Below are 12,025 nucleotides of genomic sequence, written 5' to 3'. Positions count from 1 at the left end.
CATGCGACCAAGGACACTATCCCGGATCCTTGCTGTGCAAAGATCTCGGGGCCAGAGCCCGAGGGTCTACTTGGGCTCTCAGGTTGCCCATCCTGTGTGAGGAGCCAGGCCTGGGGGAGCCTTGTCAGACCCGCAAGAGAGGCCGTGGCTGTGTAAGGCTGGGATGCGGGGACAGTGACTGCACTGACAGCCAAACAGGCTTCGGAGGCCCAGGGGATGGGGTGGGACTCGGGTTTCTGACTGCGGGTCAAGGACGTGACACGAGACACAAAGGCCAGCCACATCAGGCCTACCCACAGCCTGGGTTCCTCCTCCTGCACCCTGCCAACAGGTTCGGGTGAGAGTCAGCCGGTTCAGTTCCCAGATATGAAAAGTCTGTGAAATCCTCCCTAACCAGGGGAGCCACACTGCAGCGTGGGAAGCGGAGGCAGGGACACAAGGGTGTGCGCACTCACCCCGAACATTTGCCGTAGGTCAGGGTCCCTGAACCTGAAGGGGATGTTGGAGACATGTAGCCGTTTGGGTTGTTGCTTCTCCGTGGGGTCTGAGGAGTGGAGCGGCTGGCTGTCCGTCTGTGCTGCCTCATCTGTCTGCTGTGGAGAGAGGAACAGGCTGTGGGGCAGCCTGGCCAGGCCCACTCCACCCATCCACCCCAACCTCTCCCATGCCCGGGCTCCGGGACCAAAAGGAACCTCAGTAGACAAGTCCCAAGGTTCACATGGCAAGCTGTGAGGCCCCGCCTTCTTCACTCTGCTGTGCCTGTGAGAGCATGTCCCTGCCGCCACCAAAGGGTAAGGCCTCCTTGGCCTGGTCTGCTCTGAACTCCCTCAATTCAGTCCTATCCACCGAAATCTACCCTTAATGGCTTCTCAATGAACTCCTAGGTCCTGGCAGTGGGATCCTTTTTACAGCCAGAACCAGACAGGTTTCAGCACCCATCTCCAGGGTAAATGTATTCACAAGGTGCTCTCCTGTCATGGCTGGGTCCCTCAGCCTCTTTCTTTGCCAGCCATGCTGCTACACTCAGAACCCTTGGGGGCTGCTCCAGGAACCACAGCTGGGTTTACATAGCCCATCTTCATCTGGACCCAGCCACTGGCTGGTAGCCTGGGGGGACTTGGGCTTGTTCAAGCCTAGTACCCCACAGTTCCTCATGCAAAGGTTGGCCTGTGTGAGGCTTGGCCTGTGTGGACATCTCCAGTGGACAGGCCATGATCTCTCCACAAGGTTGACCTGTGGTCTGGCTCACTCCCAGCCGCACCTGCAGCAGTGCAGACAGACTGGCCGCCATCTCCTCAGTGCTGGGCAAGGTGGCTGAGCTTGCCACTCCCCTCCAGTGCTCAGGCCTGAAGCCTTTGATGAGGTAGCCTCATTCACACCCAGACTGCAGACTGTCAGCCTGTGCCTGGTTCTCCACTCGGTCTGATGGTCAGGTTTTGGGCAGCACTCAAGTTTTAGTGTCCAGGACAGACACTCACGGTGGCACAGAGAGGGGAGTGGATGCCCCAGCTTCCACTGATGGGATCTCTCAGAAGGTGACTGCTGTCCCCAGATCTCTTGGTGGGGCTAAGCTCAGCTTCATGGGGAAACCAAGATGAAAACATACCTTTGTGTGTGTGTGTGTGTGTGTGTGTGTGTGTGTGTGCGTGCGCACATATGTGTACAGGTCCTCGTGCGTGTGCATGTGGAGGCCAGCAGTTGATGTTGGGTGTCTTCTTCAATTGTTTTCCACCTTACTTAATTTTATGTTTTTTGTTTTTTTTGAGGTAGGGTCTCACTCCAGCTCAGGCTGACCTGGAATTCATTATGGAGTCTCAGGGTGGCCTTGAACTCGTGGTGATCCTCTTACCTCTGCCTCCTGAGGGCTGGGATTAAAGGCATGCACCACCATACCCAGCTCTATTTTATTGTTTATTGTTTTTTTTTTTCAAGGTAGAGTCCCACTTTAGCTCAGGCTGACTTGGAACTTAACTCTAGTCCCTGGCTGGCCTTGAGCTCACAGCAATCCTACTACCTCAGCCTCCAGAGTGCTGGGACTAAAGGTGTGCACCACCACGCCCAGCTTTCCACCTTGTTTTTTTAAATTTTTTTTTGTTTTAAATTTATTTATTCATTTGAAAGTGATAGAGAAAGAGGCAGAGAGAGACTGAGAGAGAATGGGCACGCCAGGGCCTCCAGTCACTGCAAATGAACTCCAGACGCGTGCGCCCCCTTGTGCATCTGGCTAATGTGGGTCCTGGGGAATCGAGCCTAGAACTGGGGTCCTGAGGCTTCACAGGCGAGCGCTTAGCCACTAAGCCATCTCCCCAGCCCCCACCTTGTTTTTTGAGGCAAGAGAGAGCTCTAGGGGTTCTCTTGTTGCCATATCCCGATTCTGAAATTACAGGTGCACCCTGCCAGGCCCAGTTTTTTACATGGGTGCTGGAAAATCCAAACATAGGTCCTTGGACTTGCATGGCAAGCACTTTACCCACTGAGCTATGTCTCTAAGAGAGGACACACTTTTTATCCCTCCCTTCCTACCTCAGTGTCCAGTGAGTTTTAAGAGGCAGGAGGATTGCTGTGAATTCAAGGCCAGGCTGGGGCTACAGAGTGAGTTCTGGGTCAGCCTTAGCTAGAGTGAGACCCTACCCTGAAACTCCTCAATACCTTGCTAGCACTTGTCTGCTTGTGGGCCATGACACCAGCTGATGGGTCAGTCCTGGGATCAGGTCTGGTTCCCGACAATCCGAATCTTTTTGGGGCAGAAGTGGAGGTCTGCGCTCATTGGGTATAGAGGGAAAAGCTGGTGAGTGTGGTCTCCAGTGTGGCCCAAGGAACAGAGGCAGCCACTGGGTAGAGTGAAAGATATGTAGAAGGCCATTGCCAATGGCCTCCAGGAAGTGGCCAGTTTTCAACATTTCAGAACTGCTATCACGTACCAGCCTCCTGGAGCTAAGGTGGTGAGTGGGGTAGTGTGGAGTCACTGTGCCCAAGGCGCTAAGGTGCTGAGTGAGGCAATGAAGGGTCACTGTGCCCAAGGCCTGTGCTGTGACTAAAGAAATGGAGCCAGGGCTGGAGAGATGGCTTAGCGGTTAAGCGCTTGCCTGTGAAGCCTAAGGACCCCGGTTCGAGGCTCGGTTCCCCAGGTCCCACGTTAGCCAGATGCACAAGGGGGCGCACGCGTCTGGAGTTCGTTTGCAGAGGCTGGAAGCCCTGGCATGCCCATTCTCTCTCTCTCCCTCTATCTGTCTTTCTCTCTATGTCTGTCTCTCTCAAATAAATAAATAAAAAATGAACAAAAAAAATAAAAAAAAAAAAAGAAATGGAGCCAGTGAGACAGAGACTCCCTCCCCGCTGGGCCCCAGTGGGGCTAAGGGTGAAGGTACAGGTCTCTGGGCTTCCGTCTGAGCAGCGATCTGGCTTTCCTTGTTCCCTTTCTGGAGTACAGGGCCACTTGTCCACATTCCTATGTTCAGCCGGGAGGTTCCTGACTGGCTTCAGGCAATTGGTGTCTTAGGTGGCCAGACAGAAGGCATCAGTGATGGTCCCCAGAGGCCCCACAGCCGTCTGGAGTGGGGTCAGGAGAACTGCAGGTGTGGGGCGTACCCTGTTCAAATGTCTCCTAGATGCAACTCAGCCTCACTGTACTGGGAGGCGAACACATGGGGCGCAGCTGTGGGTGTGGAAAGATGCCTCCTGCCTGATCGCCAGGTCAGCCACGTGGCCCAGCTCAGCAAGTGGGCCATCGGTGTCCGGCCACTTGGGGCAAAGGTGTATCCTCTGAGCAGTATATATGCAGCTGTACTTATGGCCATGATTGTCCTCATGAGAGAGGCAGTGAGGGCCCCTGGCATGGCTGGGGCCTTTGGGTTTTGGCAACTTGGGTGGCTGTTTTCCTGGAGTTCAGAAGTTCATGAAGGGAGCTGTGCTTGGGCAGAAGGGTACACTCCTGGTCTGCCCAGTACAGATGTGCACCTCTGTTGCACAACATGGGGCAGCTGGCTGGCTCTATAGGGCACACTGGAGTTCCTCTCTAGCAGCCTGGAGAGGCCCGTGAGCACTGCTCCCCAGCTCCACTGGCATCCTACTTGGATCAGTCTTGCTGCAGAAAGCGAGCTCAGGAGGAGTGACTGTACCCCTGAACAGTGGCAGAACTGCCCAAGCAGCCTGGGGGACGAGGCCTGCATCTGAGCTCTGCTCTGCCCGTGGCAGGTGAGGCTGCTTCCTGTCCCGTGCACTGTCACCACACTTTCCGTGCGTTCCTGGGCCCTTAACAGATGTTAAACTGAGTCAAATCCAGCCTGGATACAGGCGTGCAATGCTTGCTTCTAACCAGAAGAGGGCAGTGGTCAGTACAGCCAGGTGTCCACCCTGGGAGCCCAGGAAGCCTGGCCACAAGCTGCTGTTACGGGGATGGCTTGATGAAGATGGGGTGCTGGAAGCTTGGGTTCCTCTGCTTCACCAGCCCCCACTAAGCTGCGGGCAGAGGCAGATAAATGAGGTTGAGACGCCAGTTTAACTGCCTAACATTGGCCCTGGGCATGGAGAAAGCCTTCCCACCATTACCAGAGTGGTTCAGGTAGCCTGGTTGCCCTTCTCTTCCAGGGGAAGGGCCTCCCTCCCTTATTCTCTCCCTCCCTCCATCCTTTCCTTCTTCTCTCCTTCATTTCCTCTTTCTCTTCTTCCTTCCTTGTCTTTGCTCTCAGTCCTCAGACACAGGGAAAAGGAAAACAGCAACTGTATAGCATCCCTGCCCTGTCCCACAATCCTTATGACCTCTCTCCAGTGTCTCTCCATTGCTGTAACTTGGCCCAGCCATCACAGACACTTCTTCCTTAAGGGTAGGAGCCAGCTCCTGTGGGCAACGGTTCATTAAGAAGCCTGAAGCGGGGCTGGAGAGATGGCTTAGCTGTTAAGGCACTTGCCTGCAAGGCCTAAGGACCCAGTTTCCACTCTCCAGATCCCACGTAAGTCAGACACACAAAGGTGAAGCAAGAGCAAGGTTGCACATGCCCACTAGGTGGTGCAAGATTCTGGAGTTTGATTTCAGTGGCTGAGGCCCTGGCGTGCCAATTTTTTTTCTCTCTCTGTCTCTGTCTTAAAAAAAAAAAAAAAAAAAAACAAGTCCAAACCCTTTTGCCTGGTTCTACCAAGTTCTGCACAGAAAGGCAAGGAGTTTCTTGGGCAGGCTGAGCAGGGGAAGAGTTCAGAGTGCCCTGGGCAGCAGGCAGGATCCAGCTGCCCCTTCACTGGGCTGGAGCCAAGCTTGACTGATGCATTGCAAGCTAAACAGGCTACTGGAGTCTTTCTCTGCAGCATATCTCTGTTCACCCTGCTCTTCCTGGGCACTCATGTGATGACCCAGCCCTCACCTCCAGTGGGCCATCAGTGGGCCTGGCAGCAGGGCTCTCTGCCCATGGCCTTGAGCTGCCCATCTGCTTGGAATGTGTTCTGCAGAGCCCGGGGCTGTGTGCTCCTGCTTGGATGTTGAGTGACGTACTCTGCCACATTCACAGCTGGTCTGCAGCCTGCCAAGTGCATCCTCTTACTACATGCCCTGCCAGGCTGGGGAGTGGCCCCACTGCAGAGTGGCCGAGGACTGGTTTGGGTGCCAACCCTTCATCCCTTTCGCCTTCTCACACCATGTGCCCACCACAGTCTCTCCCTGGGCAGCCAAGAAGACACGGACCCGAGGCTTCAGCTCCTGAGGGAGGGCAGCGGCCCCATCACCCTAACCCTCCACAAGGAAGAGCCTCCAGAGCTCACCCTGGCCTTTCCTCTGTCCACACCAGTCTATCGTAGCATGCAGAGGCTCCCTGGAGTACAAGGACTGGTATGGCCACTCTGGGACCCCAGCACTGGCACACATGTGACCTTGAGTGGATGAATAAATTTTCAGGGGTGGCAGACACTCTGTAGTTGCCAAAGACATTCAATACCTTCTGTCCACTTTTGTCCACAGACCACAGGCGACCCTTGCTGGTAAGAGGCATGAGACTCTGTCCACTTATAGGAGCTACGGGTTCTCTGGGCTTCCTGTTAGCATGGCCTTCTATTGCAGGTGGGGACCAGTTCTTGTGCTGGTGCGGGGTTTCCCCAGCACTGACCACGGGTAAAAGTTGCTGTAGGTGGTTAGGACCCACCGCGGAGCTCTCAAAATGTGGGGATCAGCCAAGGCCTTCCTTCTGGGGACCCCAGGGACCAAGACTGTTGGGGAGTCACACATAGTGGTCAAGGGGTTGAGTCCTCCAGCGCCTTCACTTTTCTCCCCCTGAGTTAGCCATTCCTTTGCTGTGCATTCTGCCATTTCATTGGGCAGTGGGGTGTCAGGAAGGGCCCTGAACTGTCAAGAACAGAGAGTCCCCAGTTCCTAGCTAGAAACCTAATGGGGAAGAGGAACTTTCTGGATATGGGGGTTCTAGGACAGTGTTCTCAAGCCCATGGTGCATGTCTGGGGTGGGGTGGGGGTAGAGGCAGGAGAAGCAGTGTGCTGGCTGGTGACAAGGCTTCTCGCGTTGCCGTGGGCCCGTGCAGGAGCAGCCTTCTCAAGCTAGCTGCCAGTGGGGTGGCTGGTGGGGCCCTGGACTGGCTCTCATGGCTGGCTCTGGGCTTGCCTGTCGTACCAGATCTGCTCAGCAGCTGGAAGAAATCCCTTGGGGAGTGGGGTGAGGGGAGCCCTCCCCACCGAGTCTGGGTCCATGGAGCAGAGCCCACACATTCTGAGTGGATGCAGGGAGAAGAGATCAGAGCACCTGTTGGCTGCATCCTGGGAACTCAAGGGAGGTCCTGACCCACGTGGGAGCGACCAGGTCTAGACTAGTCCACCTCACAGGCTGTCCCCGGCCTCCCTTGATCCGAGTCCTTGGGAAGCCTGAGGAAGACTTCCAAACGTCCGCCTGTCTGTCTACAGGACAGGCAGACATCTGACCCCACCAGCAGAAGCTGGGTTTTGCTCTGGGAGCAGTGGCTCTGAGAGGGAGGCAGCTCCCGGACTCTTGATCGGAACATTCATCTGCCCTTCCCTGAGCTCCTTCCTTCCCAAGGCCAGTGGCTGTGCTCACAGAAGGACTCCAGGGTTAGAGGGCTCAGCTCCTGCCCCCGCAGATGCATGGGTCTTTGTGGGGGGGCAGTCCTTGTTGTCTTCCAGGTCTTCTTTCTGGGTCAGTAGCTTGCTGGGTCACAGAGCATTACCTTACGGCAGACCAGCCTTCATGGTAGAGTCAGTCATTTAGTGGAAGACGGGCGCTGTAACCCTGGTCCTGGCAGGACCTGAATGTCCCAGCCCCAGGACATGATGGTTAAGGCTGTGTGTTCTTCAGGGCTCTGGTGATGTGATCTCTGATACATGTGTGTCCCTGATTGGGGAGTCGGGGGGTGGGGGAGGCGGCACTCAGCCTTGAGAAGCGAGGCTTGTCTCACTCCTAAACCCCTCTGAAAGCCAGTCCTCCCGCCCCTTCTCTCTGACACTTCTGCTCTCTGTCAGTGAGAACCAGGGGCAGGTGAGGTCCTGTGTTCTCTCTGACGCCAGAGAGAATTCAGGGTCTAGAACCTACTATGGGTGAACACAGAGTGAAGAACTTGAAACAGGCTCTGGTGTCTGCATCTGTCTGGTGGCTCCAGGGTATCCAGAGGCCCCAGGGCTGGTTTCTGCTGCTCCATTATAAGCCATCGGCCCCTACTTTATGTCTTTTGTGACTCTGACCTATTTTCTTCCAGACAAGACAAAGCCCCATGGCTCAGAGACAGAACCCCCATGTGGACACTGGGGTGTCATTAGAGGTTTGACCCGATGGGGCATGTCTATAGAAGTCCATGAGAGAAAGATCAGGGCCACGTGGCCATGCCCATGCCTCGTTTAGGGTGAGCCTGTGGCTGTGGAGTTACCTCGTGCCCTTCCTGAACATGCAGAGGTTGTAGCTTTGATGACTCAGAGCCAGAACCCTGGGAAAAACCATTTGGCTCCCAGTTCTACGACCCAGGGGGCCTGGTCTTTTGTGTCTGCGTGCCATAGTTGGAGGAACAGAGGAGGAGGTGGGTATCTGAGAGATCCTATGCTGGCAGGCCAGGGTAGGGGTTCTGTTCGCTTCAGAAGGGTCAGACTGGCAATGACGGAGCAGGGGGCACAAGGACTGGATGAGAGTGGGTGCCGCCCAGAGTACAAGTGGGTGAGGTCTCTCCACAGAGAGCTTGGGAGGTACCAAAGGAGGCCCCTGCCCATGTGGGGAGGGAGATAGTTGGGTACAAACAGACATCTAGGGAGCCAGGCTGGATGTGGGGCAGGGAGGCTGAAGGAGTATGGCTGGGGGCCCTGTGGGGAGGTGCCAGGGCAGTGCCACTAGGCTTGGGGAGTACAGAGCATGTTGGCTTCCTGCCCAGCTCCTGCCAGCCTCGGGGATGGGTGGATGAACTCAAAGCCTCAGAGCAGGGCAGGGAGAAGCCTGGTGAGAGTGTCCTCGCGCGAAGAGAGCCAGGGAAGAGGTGGGCCAGGCCGGTTCGGGGAGGGGCTGTGGACGGAGCCCACCCAGGAGGCTCTGCCCGCCCGCTCCACTCCCTTCTCCATCAGGAAATCCGAGAAGTGCAGCGCTCAGCACTTTAGCCTCCAAGCTGCATTACAACTACATAATTGAAGCTATCTGATTGGAGGGCGGCCAAGCAGGTAGATTACAAGTGATTAGAAGCGACAGGAGAGCCTGCAACCCGAGACAGGCCCGCCACCTTCTGCCGCCCACCCGGCTTGTCCCCTGGACCCCACCCCGCTTTCCATGAACGGGTCGCTGGCAGCCACCAAACATACGCTTCCCTTGCCCCAGATGAGGCGAGAGCCTTGCTGAAGCCATGGACATCTAGGTGAGTGGGGTCACTGCCCCACCCCGTGGTCCCTCTGCGGCACCTGCGCACCACAGGGAACCGTGAAGAGAAGTCTGGGGCTCGCAAGAGCTTCGCTGGGATGAGGACCTCTTGAGCAGGTGCTCCACCGAGGCCTGCTTCTCCGTACGTGGGATTCCCGCCCCGCACTCTACCCGCACAGCAGGCCTCCGGCTCCCCTGGCATACTCCACCCTGTCCCGGCACTGCTGGCTGGCCTGATGTGGCAGAACCTTCTTACCGGCACTGTTTGGGTCCCGGCGATGGGTTGCGTACTGGCCTCGGGGCCCGGCTGCTCGGGGTGGGTCTGCGCTGGTGTGTACAGGGTCAAGCCGTGCTCTGGGGGAACGGGGGTCTGGCCAGAGTAGTCCTGTGTGGGGTGCGGTGGGGGAGGAGCGTACTCAGCTGGGATGCCGTTCTGGGGTGGAGGGGGGTACTGGGCAGGGGGGTAGGGCTGGGCCATCGCTTCAGGCGGAGCCGTGGCGTCCTGATTACTCTGCAGAGGGGAGAGAGTAAGGCCTGGTTAGAACCCTGTACCTACTGGAGCTCGTGAGGGATGCTTCCTTTCAGCACAGTAGAGGTTTTCCAGAAACTTCTGTAGCTTTCGTACACTTTCAGAGTCACCTTCCAGCTCCCCAGCACAGGAAGCCCCCAGCAGAGGTCCCAGCTTGAAGCTGGAGGAGGTGCCGGGCTGGGACATACCAGGAGCCCAGGTATGGCGTGAGGAAATCACTGGGTGTAACCACTCAGACTTGCCAGACCTGAATGTGCAACCAGGTTTTGTTTTTCAGTATTGTTGCTTTAAACCCACCTATATTGGAAAAAATAAATCAATCATTTCATGTTGAGATAATTGTAGATGTATGTACAGCTATAGGAAATAACATCCCAGGTGCCTTCCACCTGGTGACCCCCTAACAATACCATCCCATGAAAACCAGCACCCCAGGATAAGGCTATGAATCTGGTCAAGAGTAGCCCAGCTCCCTCAGCACCGAGCCTTCTCCTGATGGCCCACCTGCCCTGCCTCCCTATGGTTCCAAGTCTTGGTTCTCCCACCAGAAGGCAGGAGGGAGGGAAGGGGCCCTCCACGGCCTGCTTTGAACATACAGGAGCCTAACACAGTCACCCCTAAGCCCCCAGCAAAGGCATCATGATGAGAGCAACACTGGGGCCTGGAAGGATCTCTGAGATCTCCCCAAGACCCCTTCCTGACTTCCTGACAACCCACCGCTCAGGGAGGTGACAAAATACCCTAGTCGGCCTATGGCGTCCATATCGCCCCAGGCTCTCTGAGTGACGGGAGGACCACTAAGTTAAGGGATAGGGGCAGCTGTGTGGGGAGCCTTCCCACCCAGGGCTCCACGCTGGCAGAGCCACGTGCACAGAGCGGAAGAGAGCTGGGCGGTGCTGGGGAGGGGGGAGACTTGGGCCTACATTTGTCTCTCACCGGAGACATGCTTGAGGTACAGCTGTGTGTGGCAACAGAGGCCTAACACCTGAGAGGCCAGGCACCATCTCCCGCTGGTGCAGCCTCCCTAAGGGGACATAGGTAGACATCTATGTTTTTGCTAAGAAGGGGAAGGGTGTAGGCCAGGGCCAGCCTTCCCCCTTGTGCCCCATAAACCCACTCTCCCTATTTATTTCATTTTCACAACAGGTTCAGCGAGTGCCCACTGCATGAGGCTGGCAGCTGGGGCAGGGCGGTGCTTCTTGTTTCTCTCCATGTCCATACAACCCCGATGCCAGGTTCCAGCCTAGCTGCGTCTACTCCAGCCAGTGGGATCTTGTCACACACCCCACACTTCCTCGCAGCCGATTCTCCCTTCTCTGATGTCTCAGCTCCCGTCTATTCTCACCCACATCAGAGGCTGTTCCTCAGAGAACATGCCGGGCCTTGTTCTCAGCCAGACACCTCACTAGGTTTCCATTTATCCTCCCAGCAGCTGTCTCTCGGGCATCTGGGGTGTGCCAGGCCTGAGCCAGCACTAGGTTACATCTGGGAGCAAGGACAGCCTTGGCCTTACGGGACTTGCTGCAGACAACAGCTGTGAGGGTGTTCAGGGCTCCACTTGAGGTGACTGGTCACCATAGGCCCATACATAGCAAACCCAAAGGTGTCCACATGGGCCTGACTCCACCCATGTCTGCCTGGCCACCAGTTGGGGGGTGGGAAGGTAGGTGACCAGCCCCTGCCGGCTGCTCAGAGCCTCTTGTGTCCGTCATGCTGGGACAGACTTGCCGAGTGGGCAGCCTCAGGAGCCCAATGTACTCCTCATCCCCTTCCTCCTCCTCAGCAAAGCTTCCCTCTGTGGAAACTCTGAAATTGGGACAAAGCTTGAGCTCTGAAGGAAGAGATCTCTCTTTTCCTTCATCCCCCCCCCCCCACTCACGCATGCACTCATGGATGCTGTGAACCCCCTAGCTGGAAGTTCCTGCCTCACTGCTTCACGGTAGCCACGTCAACCCATGTTAGCGCACATGCTTGTGTCCAGCAGAGGAGGAGGACGAGAACGGGGCGGGGGAGAGGGGGTGGTGCTGTGCGGAACCGGAGAGCGTCCAGCATCCGAGATGGGCAGCGGGGAGAGGGGCAGAGCTGGAGGCAGAGGGTAAGGGCGCGAGGGAGGGAGGGGCCTGTCAGCGCCTCTTGGACGCCAGGGAGATCAATTCCCTGGTAAATATTTGATGAGCGCCTCCACTCACTGACACTAGCTTCACAGTTCCCCTCTCCACGCCTCCGGGGAGACTTTGGCTGTGAGTCGCCTTGGTTCCCGGGCCCAGACTCGGGCACCTTTTAAAAGTCCTTGAGTAATCACAACTGCGTGCACAACTGGAACCACAGACGCCCTCCAGCGTGGTGAGGCGTAAACCGGGGGCAGGGGCATCAGCAGTCGTCCTGAGAGCAGCCCGGTCATTCCAGCTAGGTTTATTTCAGGGTACCATCGTGTCCATTCACAAGTGGAGAGACCTACCCACAGAAGGCCCTCAGGAACCAGGACCCCTTGATGGCAGCTCAAGGGGACTCAACTGACACCACCCTCCCCTGAAGAGACCTCCGGGGACAAGTCGCAGCTCTGCCCGGAGGGCGGCGTCTATGGCAAGGCATGTCGTCTCTGCCTCACCCTGACCAGCCGCGAAGAGGGGAAGTGAGTGTCCACCCTGTGGGGGGGCATGGATCG

At 56.7% G+C, this 12,025-nt stretch overlaps 1 protein-coding gene across 7 annotated transcripts in view; it reads right to left on the bottom strand.

The window, feature by feature from the left end:
• Positions 1 to 12,025, bottom strand: part of Rbfox3 (RNA binding fox-1 homolog 3) — a 477,131-nt gene that overhangs the window by 30,380 nt on the left and 434,726 nt on the right. For 5 of the 7 annotated variants that reach the window (XM_045159685.1, XM_045159686.1, XM_004655246.2 and 2 more), the window contains 2 exons: positions 9,088 to 9,342; positions 456 to 593 (listed from right to left, as the gene is read on the bottom strand). In XM_045159685.1, the coding sequence (XP_045015620.1) occupies positions 456 to 593; positions 9,088 to 9,309 (360 nt within the window). In that variant the 5' untranslated portion in view covers positions 9,310 to 9,342. The remainder of the gene's footprint in view (positions 1 to 455; positions 594 to 9,087; positions 9,343 to 12,025) is intronic. The other 2 variants (XM_045159682.1, XM_004655249.2) reach the window with 1 other exon arrangement.

This window comes from Jaculus jaculus, chromosome 9, assembly GCF_020740685.1.
Source record: "Jaculus jaculus isolate mJacJac1 chromosome 9, mJacJac1.mat.Y.cur, whole genome shotgun sequence".
Classification (NCBI taxonomy): Eukaryota; Metazoa; Chordata; class Mammalia; order Rodentia; family Dipodidae; genus Jaculus; species Jaculus jaculus.
The sequence above is the reverse complement of the archived record's forward strand: the minus strand, read 5'-3'. Positions and strand labels throughout refer to the sequence as shown.